General features: G+C 48.6%; 1 protein-coding gene across 1 annotated transcript in view; it reads left to right on the top strand.

Moving 5' to 3' along the window:
• SLC16A2 (solute carrier family 16 member 2) overlaps positions 1-18,193 on the top strand; it is a 42,681-nt gene extending 24,488 nt beyond the window's left edge. The window contains exons 2-6 of the mRNA XM_074915000.1: positions 1,904-2,048; positions 6,065-6,527; positions 6,997-7,140; positions 7,645-7,873; positions 9,210-18,193. Of these exons, the coding sequence (XP_074771101.1) occupies positions 1,904-2,048; positions 6,065-6,527; positions 6,997-7,140; positions 7,645-7,873; positions 9,210-9,430 (1,202 nt within the window). The 3' untranslated portion in view covers positions 9,431-18,193. The remainder of the gene's footprint in view (positions 1-1,903; positions 2,049-6,064; positions 6,528-6,996; positions 7,141-7,644; positions 7,874-9,209) is intronic.
• Positions 18,194-19,022: the final 829 nt, after the last annotated feature.

The raw sequence follows: 19,022 nt of genomic DNA, 5'->3' as shown, positions 1-19,022 counted from the left end.
TCCGTTACTGAGCCTCTCACCCCAGGTTTGCTTTGATCTCTGCAGGTGAGTGTGCATTTTTGGGGCCAGAGATTGATACTGCTTATTTGCATGTAAATCTCCAGGTTATTAAGATCAGAATCTGGCCCTTTAAATTTAATACTTTGCTTTATGCTTTTATTTCCGCATTTCTTAAAGCAATTTCCAAAAATAACAAACTTCAAACATGACGGGGCCATCTAACGTTTTACTGCCTTGGCTGGAGTAGAAGGAACATTTCTGGAAGTATATTATCCAATTTAACGAGCCTTTCCAATCTTGGCTTTGCTCCCACCCCTCACCCCCTCTTGGAGTTGTTTTGGACGGCTCTTTGGAGCTGTGCCACCTAATCCTATTAGAAGGACTTTCATTACACTGTGCCTTGTGTTTATAACCAAGAAAATCAGCCGAAGAGGGGGGTCCTCTCCCTCACCCTTGCCCTTTTACATTTTGCCTGGTGTCGAGACGAGAGCCTGGACAGTCCCACAAGGTTCCTGCGCAGCCCTTGCTTTTCTTTTTATTGCTCCACTCTGCATTTATTAAGGAAGACTTCGGAGTAAATTGGGTCCTTGCAAACTTATAATTAATTTGGAAGGGTCAGTTCTTCCCAGGCTAGTGAGGGCTTCTTTGTGTGGTCCTTTTTGAAACGCAGAGGTTGGAGAGGCTGTTATATAGCCAGTATTTGCTTTTAATAGGGACCTGGCTATTTTCTGAAAATCTCATGGCTCTTGAAGGATGGGTTGTTATTGTGGGGGGTTATGCTAAAAGGGTTTGCAGAGTGCTTTGTCTGGGTGCAAAAAAAACAACCCTGAAAAAGGAATAAAAAAGCAACACATGTCCTAGGGTCCATGCGGGGCAGATTGTGCTCAACAGCCCAAAAATCAATGCCTAAAGCTGGTAGATGCTCCAGGAGGTCCCCCACTTGGGTGCTGGGTAGGGCTGGGGGCCCCTTTTCCATCCATCTGTCCTGCACTGCCCCATGTCCCACAGAGGGGACCTCTTGTTTCTCTGAGCTGGTAGACTGACATTTTTTTTTCTTACCACTTTGCTTTTCTCAAAAGTTTTCCTTTCCTCCCCAAAATAATCATACAAACCATTAAAGAAAGAAGATGGAGGGCAGGATGATGGGCTAAAATAATCTGTGAATAATACAAGTTTCTGAAAAAGAACAACCAGCCAGTCAGTGGTTTTCTCAAGAGGTGAGTTGCAAGGAGACATGAGATCACGGCCTCACCTGGGCATTGCCCAGCAGGGCCAGGGATGTAATCTAACCTGGCACAACCTGTATGTCTCCCATCAGCTCAGCTGCAATGAGAAATCTCCACTGAACGTGGGCAAGGGGGAGGCGGGGGAGGCGAGGCAGTCCTGCCTCTGGGAAGTGGGGACTGGTGATGAGTGAGTGTGGTACCTGGTAACACAGAGCTGTAACTCAAGATAGGAAACTCATCATAGCCAAAGCCAGGGAGAACAGGGCGCTGAGGAGCTCGGGGGGGCTTTTGTCTGTGGAGATGTCCCCTGTGGAAGAGGCATCAGTGGAGGAGGCGTTACACTCACAACAAGGCCCATTAGAAAAAAAGCATTGAAAGCTCGGCACCTTCCCTAGGACACATATGAACCCAGTGGGGGGGAATAAAAAGAAAACCTGGCCATGCATCCATCACACAGGTGAACAGCGAGATGCTGCAGATTGTGCTCCGGCTGTGATGCTGGCAGGGAGCTGGGCAGTAACCATGTTATTTATGAGCTGCACTGTTAATTAGTGGTGTGATGGGCTGCCTCTCTGCCAAGACCACCTTGAAAGCTGGAGTCGGTCCCTGGTTGTTCCCCTCCTGGCCCCCATTTGATATCCTGCCCTGACCATCGCCTTTCTTCTCTCTCTCCCTAGCATGGGTCGGCTCCTTGGCCATGGGCATGATTTTTTTCTGCTCTCCCATCGTCAGCATCTTCACCGACCGGATTGGCTGCAGGACCACAGCAGCCTCAGGAGCTGCCATCGCCTTCATTGGACTCCTCTCCAGCTCCTTCACCAAGTAAGGCTGCAGAGGGGCTGTCTAGCTCCTCAGTGGGCTCCTCTTTCTCACTGTTCCCTGCAACACCCCTGCCTACACATTGCTGCTCCCTTTTGGGGCAAAGCAGGTGGTTTCCATCCACAGGAGAGGTCTCCTGGCATCCCTACAAGCCCATGTGTGCACAGCTTGTTTCTCTCCAAATCCAACCAAATTGTTCTTTTGTCCTTATATAACAAGAGAGTGAATTATACCTGAGCAAGGAGCTTTATTTTGTGGAATTTCAGCCCTTAGGTCCTTCATTTTTGATCTTTAAAACAGGCAGGGAGAAGTTGGTGTACCTTTTGCAGGCAGCTCCAAAGAGACACTTGTGGACAAAACTGTTCTTTGCAACCAATTTCACATTTGGTACTGAAAGTAAATTAATGCTTAAAATAATATTTTATGGGTTACACCTGGCAAGAGGAAGTATCCATGCAGGGCAAACAGGGAGAGGGATGCATACAACGTTTGGAGCAGTTTGTGCTGTTCCCACACCGGCTTGGGTGCTTGCGGCAGCGCAGAGCAGTTGCTGCTCCTCGTTTTCCGTGGCTGATCCCATGCCATGAATTTCTGCTGGCAGGCACTCATCAGTGTGCATTTGGATGGCAGGTGTACCTCATTCGATGTGAGAGTCTTTTCAACCCAAGACATTTGCATCTATGTGGGAGCAAAAAGAAGTCAGTGGGCTCTTTTATGCGGCACTTGTTAAATGCAGTCTCAAAGGCACTGTGAAGACACCCTCCAAAGCATCGTCCCAGCTTGTCTGAATAAAAACATTGCTTTGGGTTGGATTTCAATTAAAATCAATATTGTTTTAATTAAAATGCTTCAAGAAGTGTTGGGGTTTTTTTTAAGGCAAATAGACACTAGTTTCTCAGAGGGAGACTTGCCTGCTCTGTGCTCCTCCCTGCCCACCCTGCCTGTGCAGGGCAGCAAGACGCCAGCTCCCTTTTATCCTGGCAACAAGACCCTCATGCTCACGCCAACCCTGATTACCTGTGGATATGAGCTGTATGATGGGTCCCTGAGTCCCCGGCTGAGGGACCCCCCCATTACACTGTGAGAGGGGAGACAGCTTCTGAGCCTCCTGACAAAGCCCCAGAGCCTGTCACTGATTGCAGGCAGGGGATTTGGGATGCTAAAACCATCTCAGGCAGCAGCACGGGCAGCAGCGTGGAAGGAACCACCCTCTGCGACTTCCTTTGCAGATGCCACCCCTTTGTATTTCAAAAGATAAGAGTAATCAGGGAGAGTGCAGCCAGTCCTGAGGGAAGGTATGCCCAGGCTTCTGGCAGTGCAGATCACAAGCGCTTCCCATGTAATCCTGCTTTCCTTCTAATCCACGAAGCTTGGACTTTTTTTCCCCCCTCATGTTGTAAAATGTTCGTGCAAAGAAAAAAAGCTCTTGGGATCACATTGCTGCCAGCGGCTTGTTGTGTTGGGCGAAAAAAAAAATCAAACCAGTACAGGCAGAGAAGAGTATTATTTCCAGGAGAGCTCCAGAGCTGAAATCTCCGTTTCCTGCCTTCTCGCTCTCAGTTCACATTCCTTTGGCTGCCTTTTAAGGGAGAAAGGAGCCCCTTTGCAGCTGGACCGTGGCAAGGGAAGCTGCCTTCAAGCACAGCCGAGCCGGAGGAAGAGCAGCGGGGCTGTGGGATTTGGCAGCACTCCATCTGGATGGTGAAGGCTGGTCCCGAAATTCAGAGCTAGCGGCTCCTGCTCACCCAGAACAATGGAGAAGGGTGGGTTTTTTTGGTCCCGCTTGCCAGCTCCCTGCAGCTGCAGCTGGAGATGACCCACCCAGCGCCAGCTGGGTGACATGCACTGGCGCGAAGGGAGCTGCTGTTTGTAAGCTGCTGCTCTAAAGGGAGATGCAGCCTGGGTTTGGTGGGCTCAGGCAGGGCTGGATCAAGTCTAATCAACCCTTTATCTCCTGATTTCTCTGAAATGGGTTTGCTTTGTCCAAACAGAGGAGCAGCAGTTGCTGGCACTGCACCGAGCCAATCCAAAAGCCCACTCAGCCACCGAGCCTGCATGGCAGGACCCCAGCACCCAGCTCAAACCCAGTGCCTCCTACTCTCAGAATATTGGGAACTTTATACAAAAAACACTAAATAAACAAAATATGCTGAAAAGCAAAGCTCTGGGTAAGGCTGAAGTTTTCTGGCTGGGGTGGAGGCAAGGCTTTTCCTCTCATTCCCGCATTGCACCGGCATGTCTCCTGCACCTGTAATCAGCTCGAGCCACCACAGATCTTAGGCACCCTCAAGAAATCCTAACTGTGTTAAGACTTCACCTTCCCTTCAGTTTTAAGGGGGATATTTTAGCATGAGGAATGGGAAAAGACAGCCAGTTCAGCAGGGCTGTCCCCTAGTGCCCTCCCATTCTGCACTGTTGTGTTCCATGGTGGGATTTGAGTCTTTTTTCACCTGCCTGTCCTTCCCCTCCACAATTTCTGCCTGTTTTTTCCCGCAGTAATTCCCCAACCTCTGGGGACCATTCCCGTTATGAGCTATAAGTAAGAGGCAGCCATTGGAGGGAGATGTCATTATCTATGGGGGGGATCTGAGGCAGTCAGTGCCACACTTCTCAGAGAGCAGAGAGCAACCAGTTGATTCCCAGCAGGCAGGGAGGGAAATCCTGCCTAAGAAGCATGGCTGAAAGGAGCCCCTGCTCATGCAGGGGTGTCTCAGCGTCAAAGAGGAGCAGATGGAAACTGTGGCATTTGTCTCCACTTATCCAACATGTCAGCTTAGCCGTAGTACCAAAGCTGGTGTGACCCAGCTGAGATGGGCAGGGCTGGTGCGTGGGAGGTCGGAGACAGCCTGCATAGCCCAGCTGCCTGCCTGGCTCCTGCGGAGAGGGTTTCTGATGTGGCTTCATTCTGGAGTAGCTGGAAATTGCCTTTCATGACAGTCATTTGTCTTTGAGCTGTTGGGTACAGCAAGCATGTTCTGCTTTCTGCTTGGCTAGCTAGAGAGATGAGCGTGTAATGGAAGAAATGATGTGCTTGTAAATGTTTTCTCAACTTTGAACTGCTCTGTTAGATCTGGGCTGCTGTCTTCTCGCTTGCTTCATGAGCAGCACTCCGTATTTCACAGAGTCGTTCTGAGCATTGGAGTAAAGACCCTGTTCATGCAGCACTGCTTGCCCAGTGAGCTGCCCAAATGTTTCCATCACACTCTCCTCCCGTGCACTATTTCATGGCAGACTTTTGCAGCTGAATGTATTGCATGGGGATGAAGAAAAAAATCTTTCATCTGCAGAGAAACACAATTGGTTATTTGCACCACCTAACTTTAGGCTCATTTCTTAGCTCCTTCTCTTGGGAGAACAGGGCTGGGAATTGGGAAACAGCTCCTTCCCAGGGCTCTCAGGACTTTCCACCTGTTCTGTGGAGCAGCCACTTTGCTCCTTCCTTGAGTGCAGCCACCAATGTAAAGTACAAATGAAATCTCTTAACTGTCTAATTGAAGATCCCAGAGGAACTTAAAGAAGAACTTAATTAACAAGCCTGGAGCCTGGGCAGAAACACAATGTTTCTGTCCTCCGTGCCTAACAACCATCAGGGTCAGTGTCTTCTTCTTTCAAAGGCTGGGTGCAGAATGTTTTCAATTAGTCTTTTCAGTGGAAAAAAAAATTGATTTCTAGCTAAAAATAACCCACCCTGCCTACCTTAGAAAATCTTGCTTGCTGTAATTTAAAAACCATTCAAGTTAGGCCAACTTCCCAAGGAGGGCAGGTTGGCTGCTGCCTTCTCTTTGCAGAAAGCACTCCCCAGCTAGACTTCATTTTCCCAAAGATTTAACATGCCAGCTGTGAAATGAGGATAATCCTTGCTTTGACTAGGGGATAAGCTCTTTGAGGTCAGACTGTCTGTGTAGCACCTGTCGTGTGTGAGACCTGGGTCTTGACTCCAGGTTATGCAGGGCTGTGGGGGTGAAGGCTTCCTTACCTCTGTGTAACGTAACAGCCTGGATGTGTTTTTTTCCCACTAGGTCTCTGGAAGTTCGTTATTTCACGTATGGGATCCTCTTTGGCTGTGGCAGCTCCTTCGCCTTCCAGCCCTCACTGGTCATCCTTGGTCACTACTTCAAGCGCCGCCTTGGCTTGGCCAATGGCATCGTGGCTGGTGGCAGCTGCCTCATCTCTGTGCCGCTTCCCTTCTTCCTGAAGATGGTCGGGAAGGCCATTGGGCTGGCGCATACTTTCCAAGTACTCAGTGCCTTAATGCTCATCCAGATATTCTTGTCTCTGACCTATCGTCCCATCTTGCCACCTTCTCGTGACTCTCAGCACGATGGGCAGGACAAGCTGGGCAGCCGGAGCATGAGGCAGCAGTGCTGGTCCCAGACACGCAAGTATTTCAACTTAAGGGTTTTCCGGAGAAAGACCTATCGGATTTGGGCCTTTGGGATTGCTACTGCTGTCCTGGGATATCTTGTACCTTACATGAACCTGGTAAGAGCCTTGGCTGAGACTGGAAGGGGAGGGAGGAGGTCCCTTTGCCTGGAGTGAAAGGTCTCCTCTGTGCAAGTGAGGAGGAGGTGGGAAGGTGGTGATGGGCAGTAGGGGCAGAGCCACTGAAAGCCTCGAAGCTAAGAAACTGCTGCAGGCATGTCCTGTAAACAGGAATAGTGATGGGAGGAGACAGCTTTTTAATGCTCCTATGTGTTCTCTGTGCCAGGGTGGGCAGAGCAGTCACTTCCCACAGCTCCCAAGGACAAACATCAGTATCAGGGGAGGAGGGGGCTGTTGGGTTGGGGGTGAGCGAAGGTGGTGTGTGCAGGTCAGTGCAATGTGGACATGAGGGTTACACAACAAGCCCAAAAGCCACTAGCCCTCTGCAGGAAGTCTTGTCTCTTTTGGGGATATGAGAGGGATTAATTTCCTGAGAATTCATGTCCTTGAATCCTTCCCTCCATCCAAGGTAAAATATGTGGAGAAGCGATTTCAAGAAACCAAAAAGGACTGGATCCTTCTGGTTTGCCTCGGAGCCATGTCAGGGCTGGGGCGCTTGGTTTCAGGCCGTATTGGCGACTGCATTCCTGGGCTGAAGAAGATTTACCTGCAGGTATGTTGTGTTCAACCTTCTGTGTAGTTGCTGGCTAACTGCTGCAGCTCAGGGGATAGCATCTCTACATCAGTATCGACACTCTGCTTAGTAACTGTCAACCACAGATCACAAATCCTTTACTATTACCTAACGCCCTTGTCTGCTGTTAGGGAGGAAAATTTGTTATAGAAAGGTGTACAGAGAAGTTACACACTTGACCTGAGGTCTTGGCATCTGTTCAGCACTCAAACTCTGTGGTCCCAACTCTTCCCAAACTGCTGGACACCTTCTTGTGGTTTTTGAAAAACAAACTGATGAAATCTAGCAGCTAATCCAACAGATAATCCTTCCTAAAGCTTCTTAAAAGGTTATCCTTAAGGGTCTCTCTGAGACGAGAGCAAAGGATGGCATTGGTGGGTCCAGAGGAGGGGGCAATGTTACTGACCTGTTCAGTGTCAGCTTCATGGCACTTCCTGCTGCTCATCCTGCACCCCAATGACTTGCCCACTTTTGTCTCCTCAGGTTGCGTCCTTCATGCTGTTGGGCCTCCTCTGCATGATGATCCCCCAGTGCCAAGGGTTCGAGGGTGTCATTGTCATCTGCCTCTTCCTCGGCCTTTGCGATGGCTTCTTCACCACCATCATGGCCCCCATTGCCTTCGAGCTGGTGGGGCCCATGCAGGCGTCACAGGCCATAGGGTACCTCATGGGGCTGATGGCTGTGCCCATGACTGCGGGTACACCGATAGCAGGTTGGTAGCACCATGGTGCCAGACCTGGACCCAGCTGTTGGGAGGGAGCAGATTCTTGTAGCAGCTTTCACCTGTGATGATATTTTGGCATGAGACCAGACATACAGTTTTGAATTTTCTGGCCTGTCGTGTCACATGGGGGTTGGAGTATGGGTGTAGCATCATTCCATACTATGTCCTGCAGCATCTCAGGGCCTTTCTTCAGGTTGATGAACGGTGACCAGTGGGGAACAGTGAGAGCGATCTCCAGGTCACATCAACTGATTTCTGTTTGAAGAAATAAAATTTTCTGAAATAAAAAATGGCAAATATTAGTTTTCCAGATGTCCTTTTAGATATCTGGGGAGTGACTGCTAATCAGCCCCTGGATTGTTGAATCCAAGTTGGAGATGGAGACACCTGAGCCCTTGTCTTCCCAAGACTCAAATATGTTTTAGCATAATAATAACCACAGCGTCTTTAACAGCTATGACTTTGCCCAAGCTGGCCCTTGAATGGCAAAACGTCTGCATCAGCAATCGCTAAACTAAAACTGTATAACCACTTCTGATCTTTCTGCTTCTGGCAGCAAAATTCAGTTTAATGCCCTCGTGAAGGAACATGGGGGTTGCAGACATCTCGCTTTTGGGGTGCTGCTGCAGGACTCCATGCATCAGACTCAGTAAGCACAGGGCTGGATGAAGGGGCTCATTTAATGGATGCAATCCCTAAGCAAGTGTCTGTGCAGGGGAAAACTCAGAGGAATTTTCCAGTGCTGATAAATGGCAACGTGTTATTCTCCAGGGATGCCTGGCTGTGTCAGAACTTGCCGAACTAACAAGTGCAGAACCTCATTGATTTTTAAGTGATCAGTTATTGTTTGTAACTGGCAGCATGTATTTTCAGATGACACCCCTGTGTAGATAAAATATCCGTAAGCAAATCTTGGCTTCCAGATGGAGGCAGTCTGCAGAGGAACAGCCCCTGCCTGCTTTTCCTGTTACCTCCTGGCTGGCAAGATGCTAGGAAGAGCCACCTGAAATGTTTGATTGTCTAACACTGTCTCAGCTTGCATTTGGGTTTGTTTGGGATTTGTGTGATCGTGTCCTGTTCTGGTAAAATAGGTGGGATGGCTGAGGCTTTCCTTCTTGGCTTCCTTGCTACATAATGTTGGCGGTGCACATCCTTTAATCCAGGGATAAAAACTCCAAGGAATGCAATGGAAAAAAAAGATTGTTTTAAAAACTCAAATCTCCCCAAATCTGGTGCTTGAAGCAAGCTGCAGCTCCCTCAAGGGAGGAGACAAGTTGGTCATTAGACTGATGTGTCTATAACAGCCATTTTTCTTCTCTTTCAGGATACCTCAATGATTATTTTGGGAATTATGATGCGGCCTTTTATTTTGCTGGAGTCCCCCCCATCATTGGTGGCTTGGTGCTCTCTGTTGTTCCGCTGGTCCACCAGAGGATGCTGAAGAAGCAGCGCCTGGATTCTGGCAAAGACAAGATGCTGGTCTCAGAGGCGGTGGTGAACGGGGAGCTGCTGCCAGGCTGTCCTGCCTCCGAAGCACACATGTAACGCCTCCGCTCCCCGACACTCACTGTCACCACCAGCAGCCTCTCCATAGCCCAAGCACAGGCCCTTTTCTAGACGGACCATAATTCTCAATGATCGCAGATGCACTATGTTTGTAAAGAAAAAAACATAAAAAGTTCTTCTAGTTAAAGGCTTTTAACTAGCAGAAACGCTGGTTTTTGGGACAGTTTTGATTTCAAAGCCACCTTTTTGTTTTTCTCTAACCATTTTTCTAAGGAGAACTCTCACCAGGATTCAAACTTGATCAATCTCCCACTCCTTTCCCCAGTTTTCTATACATCACGACAGAGGTTTACAGCTAATAAATGCCTTTTTAAAGCAGGCCACAGATGGAGCTTGTTGAACCTTGCAACTGTCCATTCTTCTCCTCCTGTGTCACGTCTGAGACAGCCCCCTCCCCGTCCGGCACCAGAGGCTGTTGTGGAGCCAGCAGATCTGAAGGAGGAAATGCTGCTTTAGTCCGGTGCACAAACCAAATAAATGGTTGGCGAGTCCCACTTTAATCTTCTTCTCTCCTCCTTTTCCACCACTCTCCCACACACCCAGGGAGCTGCAGCTGGGATGATGGGGAGCTTGGCCAGCTCCAGTCTTGCCACCCTCATTGAACGGAGCCACATGCAGCACCCTCTTCCTGCAAAATATGCCTTAAAAATGCGTGGACAAGATCAGCAGGTCCCTCAGCCACTTTCTGCCTCTATTTTCTCACCCAGAGACTAATGATTGGGATTTTGATGTGCAAAAGAGAGGGGCAGCTCCCAGAGAAGCCCATTGCAGGCAAACTGTGGGCAAGCTGCTGAAACAGGCACTTTGGAGGCATCAAGGCACGCAGGGTTGGGACAGAGCCCCATGTGTCCTGGGTCTGCTCCATGCTGGGAGGCGGCTTCCCTGCACCCAGGGATGCGGGGATGCAGCCAGCTCAGAGAACAGGGGCACCCGTGGATGCGGGGATGCAGCTGGCTTGGGGCACAGGATGCCACTGCTCTTTTTTGGGGCCACTTGTGTATTATGCAGCAATAACCATGAGTCAGTATTGACAGGGGAAGCCTGGTGTTTCCAAAGGGTTTAAAAGCCCTGGCAGCATTTAACCCGTGTGTTGCCGTGCAGAGCCGGTGCAGGGTCAGTGCCACCCCGGGGGGAGAGGGAGAATGCTCAAGAAAATAGCACAGCCCACGGGTACCCACCACACAGAGCAAAGGCAAAACTCAGCCTTGTGTAGAAATTCATCATCTACAGGTATCGCTAATGAGCGTGACACAGAGCAAGGGAAGTCCTCCTGCCCTGGTGGGTCCCATGTGAACAAGGTGCCAGCGGGAACTGGCGTACCTTTTTCTGGGAATAATAACCCAGGAGAGAGCAAGAAACAAAGCTCACTTTTATCCTGGCTGCAAAAACATCCTTCACTGGATTTTCATTTTACTCACCCGTCATTAAAAAATGAGAAGCTTAAAGAGCCACGTGTGCTGTGGGAATCATCCCTCAGTCCCTGGGCGAGTGTGGGGGTTTGTAACACCAAGTCTTTGCTGTGGAAACTTGGTTTCAGTGGAGGATCTCTCCCACAGGCAGCGGTGGGACCTTTGTATATAGGCTCAGGATCCTGCATGCCTCTTTGGCCCCGTTTTTAATCCATGTAGGCTAATGCATTATATGTTCTTGTGGTCTTGTGGCCCTTCTGTCCCCGTACAAGCTGGAAAATTAACTGGTGTGTTGTGACGTGCCTGTTTATGACTATAAAATGAGATGTCCGTTTGTCTCTTTCTTTGATGCGCTTTTCTGTGACTGTTATTACCCTTCACTGCCTGTATTGCATCATCTGCTACAGCTCTGCTGACCCATTGCTTGGTTAGGAAGCCACAGGAGGCAGTGGGAACTGCATTGGAAGGCAGGGCATGCATACGCCCATGCATTGGTGGGATCTGAACCACGGTGCCCTTGCTCCAGCACTGGTGGGATCTGTCAGGCTTAGCCTAGGGCCGGGCATTAAAGTGCTGCTTTTCAGGTGGGAGCATTGGCAGTGGGGCATCTTCAAAGCTGTCTGACATCTGAAGGAAAGAAATATGTTGCATCGTAACTCCTTTGGTGAGTTTTGGGGCTTTTATTCTCATCAGGGTTTGATGAAGTTCTTTAAATCATATTTTTGACCTTAATGCCCCCGAAGGAGAGCTTATGAGGGATTTAAATTCAAGAAGTATCTTCTTCAGACCATCAAGAGGATGAGCAGAGCTGCCTCAAACCCACATGTGGCCTGAGCAAGCGGCTGCACGGCTGAGCCCACCAATGACTGCACCTAGCTTTGCATGAGACTTTGTTGCGGTAAAACCTCTCTGGCTTATAAAGCAATTTATGGTTCAAATCCCAAATTTATACAGATTTCCACTTGCCTTAAATGCTCCACCTGCCTGCAAAGGTCTTTGCCCTGGCAGGAGCCTGCTTTCGGTGCAATGGGTGCTTAATGCTGCTGTGGCATCAGACCAGCTCTGTCAGCCAGGAGCCAGCGCTCTTCCCAGGAGGGATGGTGGTACCCATGTTCATCCCCTCAAAATTCTGGTCTTTGCCTATGGTTCTTATTATCAACCCTCTAGGAGATTTCAAGTGATGAAGTGCATTCATGGGCCCCTGAGTCTGGCCAGAGGAATCCACACCTCATCCTATCCCCGACCAGTACCAGCCTCCCAGACCCATTCTCAGCATCTTTGTCTGGTCAAGATCCAGCCCTTGGTCAAGATGAGGGCAAATTCTGCAGCAGGGAAGGCATGTTTGAGCAACAGCAATGAAAGGTTCGCCTCATCTGCAAACACAGATGGGAATGGGAAGGGCAAAGGTTGGAGTAGTCTGTCAACATAAAGGGAAGTATTTTTGGGTTTGTTTGTCAGATAAATGCTGCTGCTGTGCGTCAAGTTTGTCCCTTGAGTTATCAGGCAGTTTGCAAGGATTTTTGCAGACTTGTGGCATGTGAGAGATGGGATTGTGGCAATCTGAGCATCTCTAAACAGGGAGAAATCGCATCGGTCTACAAAACATCCTTTTAACTGTTGTAGTCTGGTGCTGTGATGCCAACCCTACCTGTTGCAAAAAAGCCTTGTCCTAAAACCCCTCCTGTGTCTTCCCATCAGAATCTGCTCATCCTAGCCCAGCACATCCATGTCCTTCTCTGGGTGCGTGAGGGCTGAACAGGAGGCAGCACTCACAGCAAAAACTACCTTTTACTCAGATTCCTAATTAAAAAAAATACCCCAAACTTCTCCCTCCCCTGCAAGTGCCCTGCTCCTTTGCTTCAGGAGGGGAATGTGAAACCCAACACTCTGGGCTCGGCCATTTTTGGGAGCCAGAGAGGGCATGGGAGCAGGTCGAGTCCCATGAGTGGGAAGAGGGTGGAAGTGAGTGGGGAGGGAGCAGTTCTGCTCCATGCCTGGGGTGTTTGGAGAGCTGCAGGCGCGCGCGTAGCCTTATGTAAGTGTACAGCAAGCACAGGACGTGTCCCAGCAGCGCCCTGCTCGGGGCTTGGCTGGGGCTGCCTTTCTAAATCTTTAGCTTGAGGGTGTTCAAAACCAAGTTATTGTCTTTTCTTCTTTTTTTATTTTTCTTTTTTTTTTTCTTTGCTGCTGCAGAGTGAGGCGCCAGGCTTAACTCCTCTCACTCTGGCTGAGGGGTGGAGTGGGACAGCCAAGTTGGAAGGGCTCCAGGGGGTGGTTGTGTTGTCAGCCTTTTGGGGCTGCCCCTGCGATGTGAAGTCTGGCAGGGCAGTGGCTGCAGGAGCTGCTTGGGAAGTGCCATGATTCATGGCTTGGAGCTTTTTTGAGTTGTGAAACAAAGCTTGAAGCAGATGCAGGAGCTGCTTCATTGTAGTGTGACCTGCCCTGAAGTCCTGTGGCCAGGGACAAACATGTTTCTAAGTCACATAGGTTAAATTTAACATATTCTGGCCACTCATTGGCTGGGGTTGAGGTTTCCCAACATTTCCCTGCTGTGGGAGTTGTGGGAAGGCCACGTCCTAATTGCCATCAAAGCTTGAGGGCTTTTTCAGGTCTGCTGCGGTACCGTGGGGTTTGGGGACCCCCATTTTCAAGATGTTCTGGCTCTGCCTCCCACCATCGTGGCGGTTTGGGGCTGCCAGTTTGGCTACTCCAGCAGTTGAGAAGCTTCATAACCCTCCAGGCTGAGCTGCCTCGTCCAGAGGAGCCGGGAGAGGGAGGTGGCCTGCAGCTGGGCAAGGACATTCCTGGCCCTCTGTGCGTGACAGTGCCACAGAAGCATTTCGCACAGCAATAGAGGTCTCTTTTGGCGTTGGTACGTCGGTACTAAGAGCAATTTGCTCTGGCAGTCTGATTTGGTGCTGAGGGTCTCATCTATGCTTGTTCAGATCACTCCGATTCAGCATCTTGGGAAGCTTAGGGTGGATTTTCACCCTGACGGACATCTGCATGTGGCCATATGGTCCTCCTCACTTGCATATAGGTGAACTTGAACAAATCCTCTGGATGCAGAGGGGGACAGATCCAGCTGAGACCCTTGCCATCCTTCCATCCTTCACTGCAAACTGTTACCCAGCTTTCACATGCCTCTGTACCCAGTAGTTTTGTTTGGGGGTTACCTTGGTTATTTTAGCTTCAATCATTTTCACGCTGGCAGAGTTTGCTTCTCCTTATCCAGCTGGAAGCAGAAAACTGGAATGACTTTGAAAGCCCTAGCTACTTTGCCAAGGCAAGTGGGGCAGCCCCCTCCCACCACTGGACCTTCTGCCTTTCTACTGCCAAAACCTGCACTCAGGCAGCTCTTTCAGGCACTTTTGTTTAAATCTCAGCTGCCCTTGTAACCTTTGGGGAGAATGCTGTGATTGACAAGTGTTCCTTAAATACTCCTCCTACATCCTCTGCGTAATGCCAGGCAGGAATGGGGAAGACACTGTAGAAGGGCTCCATTGGCAAGCATTAGACTGAAAGAAAGTTGTTTCCCTTCTTTCCGAGAGCCCTTGGAAGGAAAGCAGAGAGGGGGCTGGATGGAGATGCCATCCCTGTGCAGTTTTGCATAGGCTTTGTGGCTGAGCCCTGGGGGTGGCAGGGGTGATCCTCCCCATGGCTGGGGCTTAAGCATAGCTCTCGGTGCTTTATCAGCTTGGCACAGACTTTAGTCCTCATGACAGCAAGGTTATCACTGGGTTTTGGTGGGCTTGTCCTGCACAAGCCCTTTCAGGGGTGTTTTATTGTTTCATTTTTGCAAACGTTGCAATGCCCTTAGTGCTCCCACCAAGGACAGATGCTGCAAGTCCCCCCGTGTCTCCCCTTCCCACCACAGCTGTGCTACCATGGCAGCAAAACACTGACACCACCCATCATGGGCATGGGGCTTGGCACCCCACTCCCGGGGGAGGCAAGGCAGGAGAGGAAAGACACAGCCCCTCCAGTTTTCTGAAAAACATGTCTTTGGAAGGAGGTTTTTGTACCTCCAAAGTTTCTCCGTGTAACATACTTCTCAATGCTCACTCTGTCCACCTCTGACCAGCAAGGCAAGTGTAGCTCTTAACCGTAGCATTAGAGGCAAGGCTTAGTGTCTATTTTACTAAGGAATTTAGCTTTTTTTTTTTTTTTGTACATTTCTAATCGTGGCCTGTAAGATGAGTTGTTTACTGGAGCAGGATTTTGCGTAGCATTGATGCTCCGCTTCTGGTTGGTGACAGCCAGATTGCCTGAATGCAGTTGGGTTTTTGGCTGCTGAGGGCATTCAGTCAAATAATTTTGGGAAAGAGCATGACTGCTTGAGGCCTGAACTTTCCCAGCATATCTTGTTTCAGCCATTTGAACCCATTAAAGCCGAAGACAGGACTTTTTTTTGGAGGCTGAGGCAAATTAGGAAATTACCCTGCTCTCCCTCCCCCACCCTGAAATCCAGCAGGATGAAACCAAATATTTGCTTTTGGATGGGTGAATGTTGGAGCCAACTCCACATAACAGCATTGAGGTGGAGGCTTGAATTTTTGTCATTTTGGATAATTCATGAAATGGCTTGTTTTTAAAGCAGGACCTCCAAGCCTGCTGCCATCCCACCCCGGTCGTGAATCCCGATACCATGCCTTTCTCCAGCCCTGCTGCTGTCCAGGGCTGTCTCACTTGGTATTAGCTCCATTGCTGATGGAGAAAAACCCTGCCCACGGCTTTTTGGGGTGGGATGCATTGTTTTGCCCTGCTGATATGCTGGTAATGCTCAGCCTTGCGGTGTTTGTACCCACTAGAAAGACACAATAAAAGGCTGCAAGCACTGTCAGTAGCTTTGCAACCTCATTTTTTTTCACTGTGCGCCCAGCTCTGCCTCAGCAGGAGCCATGCAGGCTCCAGACTGGGTCTTGTGAGGTGCATGGGGATGCTGGGCACCCTGGGCAGACCAGCAGAGCCAGTGGCCTGAAAGCAGCCACTCAATTCAATGCAGAAGTCAGACCCTGAAGTCTAAAATTATTCCTTTTTTTTTTTTTTTTATATCGGCTCCTTGTAAGCAATTTATATTCCCTTAAAATTTTGTATCTGAAAGTAAAGTATTTGAATGTGTGTCTTAAAAGTATGACTATCCTTTCAAAATGTGAATTTTTGATTGTTGGTATACAAAAACAACAACAACAACAACCCCATATTAGCACATTTTTGTAATTAATGTTTTATGAATGTTGTTTTTAAAAATTGTGTAGAATAAAACCAGTTTAAAAAGAGAAGGGGTCTGTGCCTGTGTCTCACCAGATTTCTTCTCACCATGGCCAGTCATGGGCACTGGTCTCCCAGCAGCTTTCCTGGCTGCTGCCAACCTTCTGCCCAGTGCCTGCCCAGGATGTCAAAAGAAAAGGAGCTGGAGAGGTGGCAGTTTAATATAGGAATTCAGGAATTATTTTTATCAAGCTTTCTGCACACCTTGAGGAAATGCTGTGCCAAGGTTTTGGAGCCTGATGGGGCAGAAGAAGTTCCTGATGTGACACAGAAGGGTGAAAGCTGGAGGTGGTGTCAGTGGGTGGAAAATGGTCCTTGTCTCACTCAAGGCATCAAAACCTAAAAATAATAGAAAGAGAAATACCTGAGAGCATCTCAGTGCCCAAAATGGTGTCAGTGCTCAGGGTGAAGCCCTAGTGACCCGAACGTATTTCCCCTCTGTTCCCCTGGGCACAGCTTTGGGTCTAGCTTTTATCAACCATCGTCTTCAGGGGACTATGGCTCGCTGGCATCTTTGCTCTGTGGGGGCTCTCACGCAGGCACAGCACCAGAGCTTTTTAAAATTATTGTTAGTAGTATTATTTCTCCCTTTTGACAGTGGTTCAGGAGCACAGAGAGGCCTCCCAGGTATTGTTGCTGGTCACAGGAGGGCTATTCTTTTCTGTCAGTAAGAGAAGTTATGGGAGAGTTGAGGTCAGGAAAGACTGGGGATTGATTATTCATAAGTGAGGTTGCAGTGGCTGTGAGATACTGAAAACGAGGCTTTTATATTAACGATTTGTTTATGCTAGGTGCTTTAATTGACATTAGATGAAAGCTGACATATACATAATTTTATATAGCTCAGTTGTTTTTTTTTTTAATGTGCATCTCAACTCTTTTTCAAGTTGGGGATATTTACTGCAAATAGTATTTGAAAAAAAAAAAAACCACGCCAGGAGATAAGAGATGGTAAATACAGATTCAAAGGGAATGAGACTACGGCAATGAGCTCGTCCAGAGGACTTTGTGCTGTGCCTTCAGGGACAGAGCAGTGCGTGGTAATGTTGCATCCCATTCCTGAGAGTGGCAAGCACTGCACAAACATGTGGGGCTGCACGACGCTTCATTTACAGCTATCAAAAAAGCAGTTCTAGCCTAATGTTACAACCGTCTTATTGGGATAGCTGCAAATTTTGGGGGGAGCGACTTGGGAGGATGCTGGGGTGTGTGATAAAAGAAGGCTGCACACCTATGGGCACACCCAGAGGGGCAGTGGGGGGGAAGCCCCTGCCTAGCTGCTGCCAGCCCCCTCCAGGAGCATCAGCTCATCACAGCCCATCTCCACAAACTCTGTGTAAATAAATAAATATGTACATACATACATATCTATCTATCTATGTATCTCCATAGGTGTGTTTGTGCATGTGCCCACTGGGAATCCCCACTCAGCCTTGCTGCTGCCTGAGCCCAGGGCATGGAGCAGCAGCAGCCTCCTGTGGCTCTGACAGGCTGCTGGATCTGGCCCTAATACACAGCAAGTTGAAAAAGTGCACAAAAAAAGTATTTTGGATCAGAACAAAACCCTGAGTTTTTCAATACAAAGGCTGCAAACTGGAAAAGACCAAACAAAACAACAACAAAAAAGTTTTCATGACTATAACACAATACTTAAGTATTTATGTATCTATTAATACATTAAAATTGAAATACCATGGATTAAAACAAGCTGATTACATATAATAGTTTACATTTGTACTTACAAAATGAAAAATTTACATGTATGTTTTATATATTAAATATGAACCACATGTCAATGTTTTATATTAGTTTAATAGTGATAAATGACATGGTTTAAATATATATCTGCAAATGGCATCTATGATATCTATAGTTACATTTAGCTGGTTTTTAAATTTATACATATATACACACACACATATGAAAAAAAAAAAAAAATATATATATATATATATGAGCAGTGTGTACATGCTGCCATTGGGTGAGGCCGACTGCCTGCAAGTGGTTACTGGGCATTTGGAGGCCATGGGCCCGTGCTGTGCCTGGCCGCTCCTCTGCTCTTCTCCCTGCAGGCTCTGGGCTGGGCTTGTTTTCTTTCATTGTCTTCTTCTCCATCTGTTTTCTTTTTGCAGGATTTAAATAAAATAATCCTTAAAAATAAAAAAAATACCCTGCCTGCAAGTGCCTTTGAAGGACCTAAAGGATGCACTGATGAGTGGCAGGAGCTTGTTTTTCAATCACCTCTGCCTCTAAATGCAAATCTTTCCTAGAGCCATTGCTTTGCTGTCGTTATTTAAAGCAATAATTTGGAAAAGCTCCCTTCCCAGGGCTGTTCAGCCACACCCACACTCGGCAGGGCTGCCAGGACTGTTGCTCAGGCATCAAATTGGGGTTGTCGTGGAACCCTCTGCCTTGAGAGCAGGGTGCCCTGAGAGCAGGGTGCCCAGCACCCATGACCAAGTACTGGGATGCATCACTGAAGGAGAAAGGAAAACACCCAGGGTGCAGCTGGGGTGAGCTTGGGATGCACTCGCTTTCCTTCAGGTTGAGTTGTAGGGGCTTTTTTACGTGCAATATGGGAAACCACTTAATACTGGCAGCAGGGCAAAGCAAGGGAGGAAAAAAAAAAAAATATATATATATATATATGCTTAGCTTTAAGGCAAACACAACATAGGAGAGGGGGGAAAAAAGAAGGAGGAGAGGTGAAAAAAGAGAGCAAGAAGGTGTGTGTGGCTGCAAGGGCGAGGAGAGCCCAGGCTCCCCGTAGTCCCGGTGGTGGGAAGCCACTGACCCCAAAGCCGATGCTGAACACACAGCACCCCTGGGGCACCAGGCAGCCCGAGCCCAGCCTGCCAGTGCGGGAACAGAGAAACACGTTGGGCCACAAG

This window comes from Athene noctua, chromosome 11 (genome assembly GCF_965140245.1).
Source record: "Athene noctua chromosome 11, bAthNoc1.hap1.1, whole genome shotgun sequence".
Taxonomy (NCBI): Eukaryota; Metazoa; Chordata; class Aves; order Strigiformes; family Strigidae; genus Athene; species Athene noctua.
Note: the sequence above shows the minus strand (reverse complement) of the source record. Positions and strands in the feature narration are given on the sequence as shown.